This window comes from Leptinotarsa decemlineata, unplaced genomic scaffold (assembly GCF_025532065.1).
Source record: "Leptinotarsa decemlineata unplaced genomic scaffold, Ldec_3_MD MMD2_tig00026282_RagTag_RagTag, whole genome shotgun sequence".
Classification (NCBI taxonomy): Eukaryota; Metazoa; Arthropoda; class Insecta; order Coleoptera; family Chrysomelidae; genus Leptinotarsa; species Leptinotarsa decemlineata.
The window spans coordinates 12,230,415-12,250,599 of record NW_027412668.1 but is presented as its reverse complement, the minus strand read 5'-3'; the positions used below and the strand labels follow the sequence as shown (position 1 = coordinate 12,250,599).

The 20,185-nt window shown below is 35.0% G+C and overlaps 2 protein-coding genes across 9 annotated transcripts in view; one reads left to right on the top strand and one right to left on the bottom strand.

Moving 5' to 3' along the window:
- Positions 1-871, top strand: part of Ppn (proteoglycan-like sulfated glycoprotein papilin) — a 258,367-nt gene extending 257,496 nt beyond the window's left edge. The window contains 1 exon segment of the mRNA XM_074179830.1: positions 131-871. Coding sequence (XP_074035931.1) covers positions 131-330 — 200 coding nt within the window. The 3' untranslated portion in view covers positions 331-871.
- A 3,058-nt stretch (positions 872-3,929) lies between these two features.
- Atpalpha (sodium/potassium-transporting ATPase subunit alpha) overlaps positions 3,930-20,185 on the bottom strand; it is a 157,403-nt gene continuing 141,147 nt past the window's right edge. For 7 of the 8 annotated variants that reach the window (XM_023161026.2, XM_074179826.1, XM_023161024.2 and 4 more), the window contains 3 exons: positions 8,823-8,997; positions 7,952-8,184; positions 3,930-5,068 (listed from right to left, as the gene is read on the bottom strand). In XM_023161026.2, the coding sequence (XP_023016794.1) occupies positions 4,948-5,068; positions 7,952-8,184; positions 8,823-8,997 (529 nt within the window). In that variant the 3' untranslated portion in view covers positions 3,930-4,947. Of the gene's footprint in view, positions 5,069-7,951; positions 8,185-8,822; positions 8,998-15,352; positions 15,448-20,185 lie in introns of all 8 variants that reach the window. The other variant, XM_023161025.2, reaches the window with a different exon arrangement.

Genomic DNA, 20,185 nt, shown 5'->3' with positions numbered 1-20,185 from the left:
TTTTTGAAATGGTATTTAGAATAAGTGCAGTTCTTGACACCTTTCTACCAACTAGAAAAAAGTCATTACCATTTCTGTATAAGTGTAATATTCAACAATATATCTGAATCATTCGAACATTTTTTTCCAGGAATATATATTCATCCTAGCTGCACTGACAATCCGTTCTTTGCGAACTGTGCTCTGATTGTAAAAGCGAAATATTGTTCACACAAATACTATGGCAAGTTCTGTTGTCGATCATGTGCAGAAGCTGGACTCCTGTCAACTGATGGATCAAACTTGAAGACTTCTGAAAAGCAATATGCCCTCGAGAATAACGCAGTATGATTCAAGAATCTGGAAACTAGTCTCATTTAAGTTAAGCTACAAAATCTTCAAAACGATATCGCGCCACAAAGCAATAAATAATTTAATGGAAAAGAAATTGATCCATGAAATATTTTCAAAAAGTGATCAATATAATTTTCAACTTGTCAAGTCATAAAGACAATAGTTTTTTTTTCAAGTAGATTTCGTACATCTACTTTTGAAAGAATTCATATTTTTCACCTTTCAAGAAAAAAATGAGAGATAATTATCAGATGTTTTTCAAATTTCGTTGATGTTTGACAATCTGGATATTTGTATATCGTTTATGAGATGGACACGTTTTATTTTGCCATATTGGTTTCTACTTACATCACATTTCTAAGTTTAGCTAGAACTCTGTAAACAAATTTGTAGATATTTTTTTATTTGAAGAACAATCCGTGCAATTTATCTAACTGTATCTGTATATATAACTTTTAACAATATTATTTATGAATTTCTTATGTAAAAATGTGTTCAATACATTGTAAAAGTCAAAAAATTAAAATTATATTTCATATTTTTAGTTTTTCTCAGACCATTTTAAATAATTTTCTCCACCACCAATTTATATTTGATTTCATAAATTCGTTTTAGAATCTCCCTTTTCAATTATTTTGTTAGTTTATAAACAAACTTCGATTTTTCAAGTTAATCTGTAATAGGCAAAATATATCTGTTTAAAAAAATCTGTTTAAAATCTGTTTTTCCGTTAACCAGCTGTCGCACCCCTACGAACGACAACCCTCAGAAGTCGAAACTTGTGCGAGCTAAGGATTAACGAGGTCTTACCTTTTAACGTGTGATTCCTAACACGGGTTGGACGGTAGCAAGTGAAGATCGATCGTTCAGACTAGGGCTTGAACCACCGACCAACACGGCAGTCAATTCGAGTGAGTGAACAAAGCACCCACGCCGAACCGCTTGGCTACCGACTGACCAAATGATGGTGAAATTCCGAAATTGGTTGATGTCATGAATCTGTGCCGAATTTTTCTGGAAAAGTATTATTAAAAACTGAGTCACAATAATGTTCAAAAAATCCAAAGGAATTGATTTGAGATGCCTAAAAACACATGAGATTTCTTCAACTTGAGTCTTAGGAAGCAATACAATTGTGAAGCTCCTTGTGTATTACCATTTTTGCATAGTTCTTGGGCAAAATTTAGTGTGTTGATCGAAGTCATCCATGAATGGATTGAGCACACTTTATATCTTTGGAACTCTGCCTATAGATGATGCCATCGCAGAATTTTCAACTCCCGGTGAGACGAATATCGTCCAAAAATAACTAGATGTTCCGTTAAAATAAAAATATATATGTTTAAAATATGTTTTTCCGTTAATCAGCTGTCGACCCCATACGAACGACAACTCTCAGAAGTTGAGAAACTTGTGCGAGCTAAGGACTAACGAGGTCTTACCTTTTAACGTGTGATTCTTTACACAAAATATTCCTATATAGTATATAAGAGTATCGACAAGAAACATGTTCACCTTTTGCAAATCTAATGTCGACTGACAGGTGATGTACATTTCAACCTCATTATAAAATACTGAATTTTCAACTAAAGTCGAGGTGAAGATAGGGAGTCTAAAACTAAAATTTAGAACAACAGAAAGGATCTCAAATATTTGACAAAATAGTCAGCATCCCAGACGTGAGTTGACAAATGTAGGATAAACGCTGATGTTGAAAATGAAGTAGGTATTATTTGAAAACTGTTTTTTGCAGTACAGCAGTGAAATTGAATTTCTTGGTCTCATTACAGATGAAAAACTCTGTTGGTATAAACATATTGAATATATTCCAAAAAAATTAAGGGTCGAGGATATTTTTCGAAGATTAATCCTAAAATATTCATTCATTCCCTCACACCTTGAACATTATATGGAGCTCAACATGGGTCCTTTACTAACTCTTCAGAATAAAGCTATGAAGAATCTATAAAACGGACTGCCAAGAGTAGATATTATACATATGATTTGCGTAATGTATTCAAATTTAGATCTCTACGAAGTCTCTAGGTTCTGAAAGTTGATGAATTCATTCAATTTTTAAATAAGATGAGACTATAATCTACTCTAGTCAATGAACTGAAATTTTGGTTCAGATTAAAAACACAACATTGTGTACCACTTCAGATGTCATGTATCCCCTCAAAAATATCTAGAGGCGCCATATCAGATGTTTTTGTAGGCTATTCTGAGAGATTAACTACATCTGCCTACCTACAGGTTTGGTTAATTGACCTTGTCCTGATCTTGCCTAGAATGGCCCGCTGTATCATCTAACAAGGCGTTACTGGATGTTTTACAGAACTCAACAGTAAGAATGAAGGGAACTATCGAAATTAACCCATAAAAAGTCTATAATTCAATAAATAAAATGGAGCGAATGGAGAATATTTCTAACATTCATTGAAATAAACTGGAATGAGTTGGATTAAACCTGAAGATGTTTGTGATTCTATAATACCTATGTTGCTGATTTTTCCTCCTCCTCCTCCTCCTCCTCCCGGAGGATCCATTCCTCTTCACTCGGAATCAGAACTGTATGAGGCAGAGGTCGTATTAGTTGACTGTTGAAGATCATTTTCAAAATAGTATGATCTTCAGTGTCAGCAAATAGTCCGCTACTCTACGCTTATTCCTATCTAGTGCAACTGGTAATATTCACCATCCTTTTTGTTGTCCGTCTAGCTTCTCTCTCCAGAAAGATATAGAGAGAAATTAGGTTCATAAGAATTTGAATGGCCGCTCACGGTCTGGTCGAATCTAATGGATTTTTTGAGCCTTCAGCACCAGGTGTTTCCATAAATCCATCGTGAAAGTTTAGAGTTCTGCTGTGGTTTGCAAACAGGAATGTCGGCCAGGATCCTTGTGAAGATGACGAAAACATCTGCACAAGCTTGCAGATCCTCTCCTGTCGAGGACAGCAAACAGACTATTCATCAGAAACAACCACACAGAGATGCTATAGTATCCCACCTAGAGGGCAGTCCCTGGTGACCCAGAACCTAATGGCCTCGTCTTGAAGAGTCCTAGTTGCTATTTTGTTTATGAGTATAGTTATAGTCGATTCTGTGCCTTTTTCAGGCTGATTCGATTTATTTAAGTAGTGTATTGTCAAATTATTCTTCTATATCAAGGAATGCGTCTGCTGCACAATATCTTTATTGTTGAAAGAATTGGTAATTTTTTTCCACAAGGAGGCTCCACTGACTAAATTCGACAATTTGCCAGTTCAATAAACATATTGGTGGCTGTTCAGGGACAGGTGCGTGTTCGTCCTATATCCTCCCAAGTCTTGTACCATCCTTGCCGCCATGTGGTATGTAATTTCACACCTGGGTAGCTCTATACAGTTTTATGAAAATGGGAAAAATTTCGAATCTGTTCCAGTCCATAAAAACTTTCTTGGCGACTTTCTAGTCATTCTTTTTAGGAGGTTTAGCGCCCTCAAAAAGAAGAGGTTGATTGTTATCAAAAGTCAGACTTCCAGGAAAATAGTTTTCTGTAATTGTGTGAAATTGTGAATTGCGGCTCTTTGGTTCCCAAATAAAAATAAAACTATGTTACTATCATCCATTTTATTACAACCAAATTTATACAGCTTCTTTACGTACTAAAACATGAATGTGAAAAGAACATAAGCAAAAAATAATTAAGTGATTCACTTAAAAATATTTACAATCAGATAACAATACCATGGTCCACTGGTCTCAGACCAGAGCGCGGTTGGTTATGAAAAAATAACGCTCTACTAAAGCAGACTTTCAATATGTAGTGTGTATTATTATAACAATACGATCAGCCCTGAGCGTCGTCTTGTGTACGACGGCGCAGAGCTCAAACGGTAAAGTATATACAAAAATGAATGACTTGTCAGACGATTACAATCGTGATAGTAGTAGTCATGTTATGTATTGAGCACGACCTGGTTGACATTAAATACGAATAACAACACAGTTACAATCTAGCTAACCTAAGTGTTGAAAGCCTAAATGATACTAACTTCATTCACCCACATCGACGCTACTATGTGTTGAGACCGGGTGACATCCCTCAACAGGCAACGAGATCGGCTGTCACCTGGACCCACACCCCACCGAACATCATACCTTGTATGAGAGCGCTAAGGCAACTGTAGTTCTCAACTGGAATGTATGAAACCACTATTGCATCTAAATTGGTTGATCGACAGTGTTTTATTGTTTTTGGTTGTGGTTCGCGTTTGCTCTTCCGCCACAAGACCCATTACATGTTCTTCAACCGAAATTCATGAGATTAATATAATAAATAGCTAACGCGTACAAGTTTAACTCAACTAAGTCGCAAATCACTCCTGTACGCCTTACGTAACTATCAAACTGCTCAAGCAGCAAATTTACTAGAATTAGCAACAGTATTTGTACAATTATCAATAGGGAAAGACATCGTCTCGATTGCTGTATGAAAATGATGGATGATTCTTCGGTGTTGATATAAGTTTCTGGATATTTTCGCGAGGTCCCTCCTATCGAAAAAAACTATTTAACCTGCGGCCGATGGGACTCGCAGTTTCCACCAAATGGCAGTACTTTGATATAACACTTAATAATAGGTCTCCTGTTCTAACCAACCACCAGGGCAGCGTCGTATATAAAATCTTCGTACCTCGTCGTAAATGAAGATGGCCAACATGAATGGAAGAGCTGGTAACCACCACACAAATCTGAAAATATAAAATTTGATGAAATACGTCAGTTGTAATGAAGAGATGTAATGGTGAGATTTTAAATTTTTTAAAACATTAGGAGAAACGTTGATGAAAGAGTCATTTCAACTGTCCTGTCATTAAAGAGACTGTGAGATTTAGTTATACATAGTTTTTGATACGGCAAAGTACGATAAAGATAAGGAAATGAATGATTTCTTATCATTGGGCGTTATGGTAATTTTAGGATTGGCCGGACTGGGTATTCATAAATCTATCAGTGAAGAATTCTACCTACTGTGTAGGTATATTCGAGACTGGCTTACGTTTAAAGTTCATTTCTTTAGATTTTTTTACTGCCAGTTTTCAAGCATAGCCCACTGACTAATAAAAAAGTTTTTTCTTCCTTATTCAGAGAAATCGGGCACATTTCGAATATGCAGTTGGTTAGTATCTCGTCCACTAGAAGGAGTGACATTTTGTTGTTCGCTCCAACTTAGAAAGAGGAATGAAATACTCTGAAAGAATTTCGATTTTCAATTATGGAATATCATTGACTTTAGATCGATGATAGCCACTATCTTGCACTGATGAGTGGCTAATGAGCCCGAAACCGGTCTGCAAGTGTGCCCGTTCCAAATTCGAAGGTCGACTCTTTCTCTTTTTCCAACCTTTTGATGGGAAAGAAATAAAAAACAATCTTGGAAATGAAAAATAAAAAATCCACTAGCATAGATGAAGTTCAAATGTCTTTGTTAAAAAACTGCCATGAATTCCTATATTGCTGATTTGTTGAACCTCTCTGTAGAATGTGGAAAATTTCCATCAGTCCTAAAAATTTCCAAAACCATTCCTATATTCAAGAGAGGTGATCCAGAAAGTATTGAAAACTACAGGGGTATCTCTATCTTGAATCCAATTTCAAAAATATTTGAAAAGGGCATGTGTATCCGAATAAATGACTTCTTGGCTAAATTCAAATCATTGACAATATGCCAATATGGCTTCCGCGAAGACCTCAGTACGGAAACAGCCACTACTGAACTCGTACAATATATTTATGACCAAATGGGTGCCAATAAGTTAGTATATGGAATTTTCTTTGACTTATCCCGAGCCTTTGACACCCTAAACTATGAAATTTTAAAAATCAAGTTAAATTCTCTTGGAATACGTGGTCATATTAACGACTGGCTCATGTCATTCACAAGGGAAAGACAAATGGTAGTGAAAATTGATAACTATACCTCTGAAAAACATGAAATAGAACTTGGAACTCCTCAGGGGAGTGTTCTTGGACCCCTGTTGTTTCTGCTATATGTGAATGACCTTCCCAACTATATATAGGAGGGAAGGCTATTCATGTATGCAGATGACACAACGATTGTGGTCAGCGGACACACTCCTGAGGAAATAATTTCGAAAATCAGAAATGTCATTGAACAGTTCTCCCGATGGTGTTTGTCTAATCACCTATTGGTGAACATTTCAAAAAAAAAAAAATGGAGTTCACAAAAAGACGAGTTGACACAATGGATGTGATGGAATTTGATGGTTACACTGTTAAATGTAGCCAACAAACTCTATTTTTAGGAACTGTTTTAGATTCAAACATTCAATGGAATGAACAAATTAACACAGTCTGTAGCAAACTCAATAAATCATTTTATGCTATCCATGCCTTGAAAGACACTCTTGACAGACATTCACTCATGAGTGTTTACTTTGGCATGGTGTATTCTACACTTAGCTACAATATTATCTCTTGGGGTCAAGCCAACGAATGGGTGCGTGCTTTCAGGCAACAAAAGAGAATAATAAGATTAATATTCGACTTAGATTTTGGTGAGTCTTGTAGAGGAACTTTTAAAAGAAATAAAATTCTGACTACCACTTGCATTTACCTATTTAAAATACTTATATTCGTTCATAATAACAAAACAAAGCTTACATCGAATGCTCAAATACATCAGTATAGAACACAAAACAATTAACACTTAATCACAATTACTACAAAAAATCCCCAGAATGGGCGGGTGTTCACCTCTATAATTTATTGCCAAATCACCTGATGCAACTTTCATCAAAAAAGTTCAAGGTGGAATTGAAGAAATTTCTTTCGAATAGATGTTTTTATGATCTGAATGAGTATATGAACCATACATGAAAACTGATGAGTCTAATCTTTTAATATGATGTAACAATGTATTTTGTTTCTTGTGATATTTGCGTGATACAATTTTTATTTACTGTACAATATTTCTTATTCTATGTGACGAACCTATACATTGTACAAATGGCACAAAAAGGTAATATATTATCTATCTATCTATTGCCAATTGCATATGCAATTGGCTATATAATTCCCACACCAGCCCTTTAATCCAAAGTAGAATGGTATCGAAGAAGTACTTAGCTAACATAGTATCTGTGGGTTTCAAAATGGATTTAGTGGAATGTAATCCAGGATTACCATATGTGTTTCCTTGGTTTCACTTATGGTAAATTCCGAAGGAAGATTCACTACAACCTGATATTTCAATTGAATTCTTCTTTTGATTTTCATGGAATTATTTTCCAGCAGCTTAACTGCATTAACCTTTCCCCATTTCATATAATTTCTAGAAACATGTGGATTCGTTTTCTGATGGCATTCCAGGATAGCTTCCCAAATTTCTGCTAACGCAGTTGTTGGTTGATTGGTCAAACCACCAACACTTACATAAAAACTTGGGCAAGTTGACTTGGGTGTCACACCACTAGGTGGTTCCACTTAGTGGTGTCTTCTTTAGTGTTTCAACGCATTATGGAAATACAAATAGAACTAGAAAATGAACTGAGTGAATCAGAAACGGTAATCAATAAAAAACAAACTCATTGATTTGTTCCGATTATACTTACTTGAGAGGATACATCCTCAAACCCTTATCCATACCGGGTGTGTACGAAAGGAAAGCAGCCAAAGCGGTCTCAAAAACGAGGCCAAAGTTGAGAGCCCAGTTTCTCATTCCCTGATGAATGATCGAGTTTCTACGGGTCTTGCAAATGATCAAATCGGCCCATTGCACCACAACGATCGACACGAAGAAAGCTGTATGGCAGGTAAATTCCAATGACTTTCTATCGCGGTATGTCTGAAAAACAGTGAAATTTATATTAGATTCACACGAATGTAATTTTTATTGATTTGTCTAGTCTAAAGAGCATTCATATTTGATAATAGTACTACTCTAACTGGTCTCTTAACAACAGTATGCTTTTTTTTCGACCAGTTAATGTTTACGTTTACTCAAGTACAACTTTGAATAATATTATTCATTGAATAATATTACACATATGATGATTTCATTGGATTTCATTTTGCTAATATATTTTACACCAGGGACCCTTTGAAATTTAACACATTTCTCGAATCGTCTATGCTGTGGTATAAACTTTTCTTGGAATTTGAATGATTCGTTAATTTTTCAGTGATAAAGTTTTAGCCCAGGTGACTTATCCACAAAAGGGCCGATTATCACCATTAGTAGGTTTTCGGTAGATAAGATCATCACAAATAACGTGATGAGATAGTTTACATTAGAAAAACTGGGAGCATTGTTGAAGGATGGGAAAAGGTTCTGATATAATGGAAAAACGGTTTTTTAATGATCTATTGGTCCCTTTGTAGGCAACCTTATCAAAATTTAAATCTAAATCTGATTGAAACATAAACAATTAAAAAAAAAAAACCACATGCATAACAGAAATGTAAACAAATCTAGGGTCTTACCCATTCTTGGCCATAAGAATCTGTTAGATCGTTAACTGCTTTCGAATCCCACTGCTTTCGGATACCAAACAATTGCATAGGTAGGAACCCATTCTCAGCCATAATGACGAAATAGACGAAGAAACCTGCTGCGGCTTGTATCATACCAATCTGTCCGTAAGCCATTGAAATCAACCTAGATGGGAAAGCAAACTTAGCTGATGGTCTTGTTTCACTTATAACATACAACAAAAACAACTTTGAAGCAAATATTACTTATCCTAGTCTAAGTTATTATTCTATTGTTGAACTGTTATAGGATTATTGAATTAATCCACAAGGGGAGCCAACGTAAGTAACTTGGAAATGCATTATGTTTACATGAAATTGTGACAATAATATTCTGTTCGAAAAGAAGAATTTTTGACAGCATGATTTCACGGACTATATCTTTATAATCGTGAAAGCAACATACTTCGTGTGGCACATCAAAAGTACTACCATGATCACAACTGAATTGTGAATAGTCTGGGAATGGTATGAAGAGTTGAATAATAGCAGTAATTTTTTTTTACAACTAAGTTAACGAATTGCTGGACCTGCATAGGTTAGAAACGACTATTCTTATTCGAAGTGGGGCTGTTTTCTTTTTTTCCTCATTTCGCATAGTATTGATCCCATTTTGAAAGCAGCATCTTAGTATGATATGATTAGTTTTTTGATCTCCGTATGAGCGAATGACTTGGGGTCCTCTTTGCGTTTTTTTTCTCTGATCTTTAACATTCACTTTAGTTTAAATAGGTTGGTCCTTCGGATTGGATTGTCTAGCCTCCTATGATTTGATAGTGCATAAGACATGATGTGATGACAGTGACGACCTCTAAAACCCTATTTGTTTAGCTGTCCTCTAAATGGACAGTGTCCTTTCAAAGGCCACGCCTTTATATAGGTTTTCCAGTTAAGTCATCACAGTTATCAAGTACATTTTGCTAATATTCTTTCTTTCTCGTTGACCCGTTTCCTGATCTGGAATTTTGATGATCCATGTATGACATACTCACCAGCTTCTTCGTTATCTTTGACTCCTGAGTATTCTGATACACAATATAAAGTTAATCTTTTCCTGCCCGTCATTAATTTCAGTTCTTATTTTAGTTTTATTGGAACATTTGAAATACGTAGTTAAACTATTCCAACCAGTGATCTGTAAGATTTTAAAGGAATGTCAGAAACAGTCGAACCACATTCTGACCACTTGTTCAATTGATGGAATTGATAATATGTCAAACAGCTGTAATTACCATTAAAATATATTTTCTGTCGGTATAAATTAATTGTGACTCTATTGACTCAGTTGAAAATTTTCTCTCGGAATTTATATTTGATGTGCCACAGAGTAGATGACAGATAAGAAGAGACGAGATAAATTGAAGATGATTTTTGTAACAGAAAAATATGATGTTTACCGTATATGTAATGTGACATTCCCAAGTTACTTAAGATGATTCATCATTAATTGATTGATAGGTACATTGAATGAAAATTTGCTTGAAAATTGTTTATACTTACGACCAAACACATCCACGAACATGCTGTTATCATTTTAGGGAACAGTTATAGTATTTACACTTATCATGCGTTCTCCGAATCAATATGTCGTCTTACAAAAAACATCATTAATGAAAATATGAATAATTCTTGAGAAACGACATAGTGGTCAGCGGTACTTCTGCTCAGTCAGGATTATGAGGATCATATAGCGGGGATGGTTGTATGGTTCCTTGATTAGTTATAAAATATATAAAATTTAGTATTTACTTACGTGGTATTAGTAGATAATTTGAAAGATTTAACGCCCAAAATAAATGATATACACAATTCACAAGTATCCACAACAAATTGTTACTTTCTCTGTTGGGGTTTGTACTTGTGATATCACTGATTTCGGGACATACTATCTTATTTAGAGATTATTAAATATTGTTTAGTTCAGATGCATTAGCTGAAGGGGTCAGCAAGGACAGTAAAAAAATTGTTATATGAGAGAAAAAAGATGATGAGGTAATAGTACATCAAATTAGCGGGAACAATAATATATGAATAGACTTTGCAAGCAAGCATTTAGTTGTTCATTTAAAATAGAAATATTGTGGACGAAAAGTCACTCTAGAAATCTAATCGGCTAAATTGGAGAATCTATTCTAATAAGCGTTCTATCTAGTTGGTCAAACCAAAGAAGCATACCAAGGAAAGGACGATTTTTTTCAGGAATATCACTTCATGCCAAAGAAAACCTCTACACAATATTACTATAACTAAATTTATCTCTAGGAGTGATCTAAGTCTAACTTGAAGGCATACACTGTGTTAATACGAGAAATTAAAAAAATTATAAAATATCTGTCTAAAACGAACTACTCGTCCTAGACGCAACACAAACTATACCTCGGCAGAAAAGTTATCAGTGTTAGTAAGTTTGATCTAACTACCAAAGATACTGAAGAAAAATATAAAATCAAATGAAACAGTTAAATTTCGATGAAACCTATATGTTTGTATTCTTCTAGCATAAAATCAATGCCAAATTTCTTGAAGTTATTCGTACTCTAACTGACTGAACTCTTTCTGTTTATGTTGGACAGTGTGAAGAGTAACGTAGAATATGACATATATTGGAATCAAACTTTACGTAATTCAACTTTCACACGTTAAAACAAAGAAAAACATTCAAAGTGATTCAGAAACCGACAACTTCAAAAGTTACCAATGGTTTTTTTTTCTAACTTTCACTTTTTGTTGTCTAAAAACTTGAAACCTCAACAAATACTCATAAGTCTGATAATATACCATTGAGTTCTTAACAAATCTTTACCGTAGTAGAGAAAATTCTAGTTTTGAAAACTTGATACAAACAATACTCAAATACTGAATGAAATACTGACGTAATTACGTGTATAATCTAGGTACTTTCTTATTCAAACCCACGCATACAAACAATATAAAAATAGAACACAATATCCACTAGAATAAAATTAAGATGACAAAGAAATAACCCCCAATTAAATTTTTATTGATGTACAGTTGAAAATTTTGTTGTTTTTTGTTATTCGCATTATGACGGTATTGATTGTTCTTCAGAAGTTTTTCTTGCATATACATAAAATACGAGTTAAACGTTAAATTCAGACAGTAACGTTGCATTTTTTTCTAAAAATGCTGAATCCATCTCAAAATTTAACTTCTTGCACTAATAAATATCTTGCAGTACAATTGTGTAACTAACTCAACTTTCTATTCAATATCAATAATGAGATTCAGTTGGCGCGTTTTGTATTACTTCCTGTCCAGTGTAGGTATTGATACGTTTTACAGCTTCATTTTATTTAAAAACATACCACGCTCCAAATTATTATGAAACTGTAGATATACCAGTTCAACATTGTAGGAATTTCAATTTAAAATAATAATATCGCCCTTTAAACTTAAATAATATATCATGTACAAATTCAATTTCAAAACGTTGAAAATTCTGACCACTTTCCTGGATTCAGCAGGTTTCCTATCATGATTGTCCGGCGCTATGAGTAAGAAAGTTTGAAAAATATTTCCTTTAATATTGTTTTATGAGGATGCTTCCATTTGTCCAAATGTATATTCAATAACCCAACAGTTTAAATCTCTTTTTTTTTTCATCATGAGGCTATTATTTTTTTCCATTATTTTTTTTTCTTTTACAGCCCTTTTGTCAATTTTCATTTATTAGTTCTCATTTGGAAAATTAATATTTCTTCGACATCTACAACATTATAAATGTTTGAAGTGTTTTGGATGTTTTATAAACAATATCTCGCCATGAGTACTTTTTAGGATGTTCTACCTATATCGAGTGGTCCAACGAAAAGTATGCACCTTGCTTTTCTCCTTTTTTTGTAACTTAACGCAAAAATGTTCAGACAGGTCAATTTTGCTTTTGAGGGGGACACATTTTAGATGTATTTTTCTACCTCTGCCTTCAACCCCCTAGCGAAGGTGAGTAACAATCCTAAAATTTTAAATGGAAAGTGGGGTCGAGTGATATATCATTTGGAAGAGCACAAAATTCTCTTTACAATGATACCTAATTTGTTGTATTTACTTGAATAGTTATAAAAAAAGCAAGAACATTTACTCGATATTTTTGGTGTTAATGAAAATGCGGAAAAAACGGCATTTTTATCACTACTACATTCCTCAATTTATCTCGTGCGTTTTTTGGTTCAAATAACAACAGCAGATAAGTGTACAAAAAGAATTTAGGCAAACGTTCATTGATTCAGTTCGGTTGCTTTTGAAATTATTTCAACTTTACTGTAAAAATGGTTTATTCCATTCCTGAACGAGTTGAAATTGTTAAACTTTATTATTAACATAATAGTTGTGCTAGACTTACTGCTCGCCTCTTTAATAACAGTCACCCAGGGAAAAATGTGAATGATTCGTACGTTGCCAAGTTAGTCCAAAAGTTTGTCGATACCGGATCTGTCTGTAATGTGAAAACCAGCCACGGAAACCGATCAGAAATGAAGCAGTGGAAGTCGCTGTTTTGGGACATGTTGAATTAGATCATACTCAAAGTACCCGTCAGCTTGCTGCAGCCTCAGGTGTCTCCCGTTCGTCCATAATACGGATATTAAAAGCCTATAAATTTCATCCGTACAAAATTAAATTAGTACAGGAACTCAATGAAGATGATCCTGATAGAAGGCTGCAATTTTGTGAACAACTGAGCCAGCTACTAATTGATGATCCGCACCTATCATTCAACACGTGCTTTTCCGATGAGAGTACATTTTTTTGAATGGAGCTGTGAATAGGCATAATTGCCGTTACTGGGATGACAGTAACCCACACTTATTCCGAGAGGTCCATACCCAGTACCCTCAAAAAATCAATGTCTGGTGTGGCATATTAGGTAGTCATATCGTAGGGCCACTTTTCATTCCTGGGAATTTAACTGGTGAGGTCTACCTGAACATGCTTGAAGATACAACTGATCCTCTCATAACAGAAATAATTGAAAATGACCAAAATCATAATGATGATCGGCTTCATTTCCAGCAAGATGGAGCACCTCATCACTATGTTGCTCCGGTAAGAGAGTTTTTAGATGACCGGTTTCCTGGACGGTGGATTGGAAGGAGAGGCCCCATCGAATGACCTGCCAGGTCACCTGATTTATCACCTTTAGACTTTTTCCTTTGGGGACACTTGAAAAATAAATGTTTTGCTACGCAGTCCGAGTCCATAGAATATCTTCGCCAACGAATTACAGCAGAGTGCAGAAGTATAACACCTGATATGCTACAGAATGTTAGGAATAGATTTGAACAAAATCTGTATTATTGTATGGAAGCAAATGGGTCACATTTTCAGCACTTGCTGAAGTAGGATTCTACTAAGTCAATTACACATTTCAAAGTACTGGGTTGTAGTTGTTTTTCTTCATAATACCTACATGTTTGGGTGGAATACAACAAATTAGGTATCATTGGAAAGAGAATTTTGTGCCCTTTCAAATGATATATCACTCGACCCCACTTTCCATTTAAAATTTTAGGGTTGTTACTCACCCTCGCTAGGGGGTTGAAGGCACAGGTAGAAAAATACATCTTAAATGTGTCCCCCTCAAAAGCAAAATTGACCTGTCCGAGCATTTTTGCGTTAAGTTACAAAAAAAGGAGAAAAGCAAGGTGCATAATTTTCGTTGGACCACTCTGTATGTTAATGTCATATACTCTATCATATACTCTATATATCATCTACTCTATATATTTGTCTCACCCCTATCCAAGTGAAAGTCATAACGTAATTTCAAATTGAAAACCTGTCCCATAACTCATTGAGAAAAACCGGACAATTTTCGAAAGTAAACTAAACCTTCTATGATCTTGTTACATATTTCTTCAAATAATGCATTTTTTATCATTTCAGGATAACATTTTTTGAAGAGATCATATTCTGAATCACCTTGTTTAAATGCCATCTGCAGTACTGTTACAAAAAGAGCCCTAATAAATGACAAGTTTGAAAGATTTTGAAATCAGTTGAAATTAAAAATAAAAAATTACGAAAAAATAAACGATTACAAAAAATAAACATACTACTTTCCAATAGATAAATTTCACAACAACCAAACAGAAAAAAATTGTGCTCGTGGTCAACACAAAGTGAGTGGGTGGTACGCGGTAGTACTGCAAGTGCCGAGGTAGTTGTTGTGTAGTGCCAAGCCGTCACAAGACACCACTTTAGTGACCCAATCTTTCAATAATATCAAAAAGGTTGTCTAGTGTTTTCGCTAGAACAAAGATAGACAACAATTCCAAACCCGAACGTATACTTCGGAATTTGTCAAATCATGGGCCAGATCTTGAACCGAGAGGTTCCGCGAGGATCCGAAGTCAGCCTCCTCTTTTCGTGTAATTTTCTCCGATTCGAATGATGTTGTCTTCCTTTGTTTTCAGTTGGTTGCAACAACCTCGTAGAATTGTTTAGTGAATTTGGCAGTGACCCACCTACGATTAACCAGGTTGTCCGTATAGGGATCGCGAGGTTGTCTTTTCATAATGTCCGACTCCGGGGCTTCGTAAGCCAGAGAAATAGCAGGCACCTATACAGGAAGACGGCGGCGCAACATACACAGTTAGTAGTAGAAAATTTCATGCACAAGTTTTGACGTTTTTCGGTATTCAGATTGTTTTTGAATAGTGTGTAGAGGGAGTGGCGGGGATGAAGAGCGTTTCAGAAAAAGAGGGGCGCGAGTTTTAAAAGCATTTGGTGCAAAATGATTGAGATATGAGGTGCACGACCGAAATTAGAGGTAACTTGGGTATTTTCCCGAACAATATAATATTACAGCTTTGATATTGTCGTTCTCTAGGAATATTTTCAATTAATAGAATGCCTGAACTGAAACAAAAATATTTTTCATAACAAAGGACTCTTATTTTTTCGTTCAGAATCCAGTGGAAATATCCAGTACTCTAAATTATGTAAATTGTATCTTTTCCGACATTTAGTATTTCTTCAACTTAGTTCGACGACAGAATTATATTCCAGAAAATTTTTAAATCTGAACTTTGTTGTATTAATAAATTCAGTAAAATAGATTGTTTATGCGAAACATGGCATTACAGTGTTGCCCTTCAAAAATATTGACCAAAACAATCAGAAAAATGCTTAGAAAATTCAGTTCAGGAACATAATTTTTACACCTCTTTTCCTATATGAAAAAGACTATGTCATAGTCAGAAAAATAATAGACGTATTTAATGTTTAACAAGGCTAGAAATTAGAGAGGATATTTAGAAAATTAGAAGTCACTGCAAAACATTAGGGAGTGACAATTAATAAAGATAGAAGTTAAGGTCAAATAGACCAAGATATGTGAGAAAAATCAATGTAAATAATGAGATTCGCAAAGACTATGTATTTGAATACTAACTGTAACGGAAAAAGGAAAAAAACGATGAAATTATAGAGAAATGAATGAAGAAAAATAAGTCAAGTATACAGCAGCAATTGAAAACAAAAACAAAAACTTGAGATATAGGCTGAAAAATATCTAGAAGGATATTTGGAGATGTGCCAGAAACTCGTAGAATGAAAAATAATAACACAGACCTCATGAATCTTCACTAGCATTACACAAAGTCCGACTATAAAGAATACGTTGGTTCGAACAGATCCACACGATACTAGAGAAATGTCATCCGTAAAGGCACTGTTAGAAGAAAATGGCCAATGAAATCTGATCTTAGGTAATAGAAGATACCGGACTCCAAAGAAAAGTCCGAAGATAGGAATTTACCATTTCAGAACTATATATTCATAATATATCAGCTTGTCAAATGTAGGAGGAGCTTTCCAAATTTAAATATGGTCCCGACCATATTGGTTTCGCTCAGGTGATACTTCGGCTAGTTTCCATCCTCTTTCGCTCTAACGCGTACTCTGCCAGGAAACGAAACGATCATGAAAATTCGCAAATCTCTTCCTATATCTGACAAAGTCTACCTGTTTTTCAGTTGGCTAACCTGCCTACTCCTCAGATAGTAACACACTTTGAGGGTTTTGTGACTCGACACCGGAGTCTCAATCTGCCTACTCCTGAGCCTCCACTGTGTTGATGCAAAATGTATAGTCCTTCCATATCAAACAAAATACACCAATATGTTGGTCTAGATTGAAAAAAATAGTACACTTCAACAAGTGTTGGTTAATCCGAAAGACAAAACGACGGAAAAGGAAAGGTCTTGGATTTACTGTGAAAGAAAGTTTTTGGCTGTCTACTTTTTCATCTTGATACAAAAAATGTGGGAATCTTCCAAAGGAAGGGAGAAAGCAATAAATTTCAAAAATTAACTCTATACAAAGATAGAACAACCATAGAATCAATTAGAAACACTTGAAATTATTGCAACCGCTACTGACAACAGGTTTTTAGATACTTTCGAGAGTATAGAAATCGAAAAATGTGAAATGGTAGGTAGAAACCCAATAGCTGTTGAAACTTTTGGTGTTTTTGCTCTGGAGCCTTATCTTTCATCAATGAAATTGGAAAAGAGGTAACCAATGAAACCCACGAATCAAGAGCCACATATTTTCTCATTCAAAAAATCAGTATAGCCATCCAAAGAGGAAATGCGGCTTCGTTTTTTGGTACTCTTCATGATTCTAAAAAACTTGATGAAATTTACATGTTTCCTGAAAACCCACTTTATAAAGAAAAGAGAGGTAATAACAAACCGCTTTATGGAATTAAAACAAAAGCAAATGGAAAAAATATTTTCTCTCAGCAAAATTCTGAAATCGGTCTCAAAGATATTTCGAATTGTCCAGTAATAAATTCTTCAGTCAAAACCTTTGGATTGAATGGGTTGAAAAATATTGGTAACACCTGTTTCATGAACAGTGTAATCCAATGTTTATCAAACACGAGATGGTTATTGGAATATTTGAAAAAGGATGAATTCATGAAAGATATCAATACTAGTATTTCTAGTATGGAGGGTGCTTTAATCAAAGCTTTTGCAGAAGTCATCAAGGAGTTGTGGCCAGAAGATTCATTTGATAGAGTAGTAAATACAGCCTCCTTAAAAAATCAGATTCAAAGTTTTGCTCCTCGATTCATGGGTAATTCCCATCAAGACGCCCAGAAGATTCTTCGTTATCTTTTAGAAGGTTTATATGAAGACGTTAATGCAATTAATGAGAAACCTAAACTTGAGCGACAGCGACAGCGGAAATGCACAAGAGTTATGGCTCACATATTTGAGGATGCTAATTTCGTTGGTCAATTGAAATCCACGTGAAAATGCACACACTGTGGACACTCATCAGTAAGCTTTGATCCTTTTGGGATTTGTCTTTCTCCATAACACAAAGAACCGACCAATTGAGTTTGTGGCAATGCTTGGATTCGTTTACAAGAGAAGAAACTTAGAAATTTAGAGGCATATTGAATGTTGTCATCGAATTTACTCTAGAAGGATTAGATATGGACAATTTTACAGCAGAAAATGTGGCTACTTGTTGTTATAATCTATATGCACTTTTAAATCACAGTGAGACTACTTACAGAGGGTATTATACAGCATACTGCAGTCACCCGTATAATGGCACGTGGCGCGAATACAACGATTCACACGTGTCACCAATTTAACCAAAATCGCTTGTAAGTGGAGAAGCTCTTTTATGAAAGGGATGGAACAAAATCGCCCCTTTGAGATAACTGAGGGAAAGTTTCTTTGTGCAATTATTATTTATTTTTTGATAAGTTCAAATACAATGTAATTCAATATCAGTTAGAGTAGTCATTATCCAATGAATGGAAATTAAATAACTAGATAACCAAAACTGAAAATTCATTAAAGACAGTCATCTGACTTCATTATCAAATGTGATGGTTCGCCCAGATATAAATAAAAGCTTTATTGATACTGTTAATTTTGTCAGCGTCAAGAGGCAGCATTCCCATTCTGGTATGGAAAATTTCCATACCAGAACACTGGTATAGTAATTTTCCATACCAGAACACTTTAAAAGTGTATGGAAAATTTCCATACCAGAACACTTTAAAAGTGTTTTAATAAAAGGATGAAATCAATGAAACACAAGATTCACATTACGATTCGTGCAATTCCAGAAAATTCGCGAAAAAGTTTCTCTCAGAAGTACTATTTGGTGGTGTCTCACAATTTGTAGAAGTGAAATAGCCAAATTACCTCTGTTATGAATGATACGAAAGAAAAGTTCGAAATCAGGGCTCCCAAAAGTGTTGGGAGCAAGTACTTACCATCGGCACAAGCGCAAACCACGTACATTCTGACAGTTCTTCAACCGATTTTTATAACGGTTGTTTAGGGATATTTTCACAGTAAAATGGAAAATGTGTCGATAAGCATCCTTGGGATCTGATGTTGAATTGGGAGTACATCCATGACAGTTGCTAATTACACAATAATTCAGGAATACAGAATTGACACACCTTTGAAATGAGGTACCACACGACTATTATTCAAATTCGTAATTTGAGACAAGTGGATTGTAATGGGGAGGAGGTGGTCGACAAGAGGTTGAATTTTACGAAGATGCATAGAAATACCATGGTGTAATCACTTGCACCACACCCTGCGTAGAATATTTTGACAAAAACACTCGATCTGCGGAATTCTTGATTCTTCATAAAATAAAGAGATCCAAAGTACCGTTACGGGAAAACCCGGAAGCCAATCTAGTGGGTTCTGGGGCGTTTACAATAGCTTCAACTTTCTGTTGTGATAGATGCAATCCATCCTTATCCACTCTATGCCCAAGATAATCCACTTCTGACTCAAAAAGTTTACACTTGAAAAGGTTAACTTTGCCAACCTCTCAAGGACTACATACAAATTTTTCTGACATGATTCTAAACTATCACCTTTGACCAATATGTCATGTTAACCTAGTGAATTTGTATAAGCCAATATAAGTATTGATGGTTAAATACTCTTGACACTGCTGATCAACCACTAACTGCTGATGAGCTCCGGATAAATCCAGAACACAAAAAATTTTACCACCTGACATGCATGACAATATATCACTGATATTTGGTAGTGGATAATAGTCTGGCTTCAAGATCTTGTTTAAGCTAACGTTAAAATCTACACAAATGCGGATATCTCCGTTTTTTTTTGCGACAACCACAATAGGGCTTGCCCAATTGCTTTGAATCACTGAAATTAAAATATTTGACTCCATCAAGGACTTAATTTTCTTTTCTACCGACTCTCTCAAGGCATATGGCAAAGAGTATGGCTTATGAAAAATGAGTCATACCATCTCAATTCTAAGCTAAAACTATA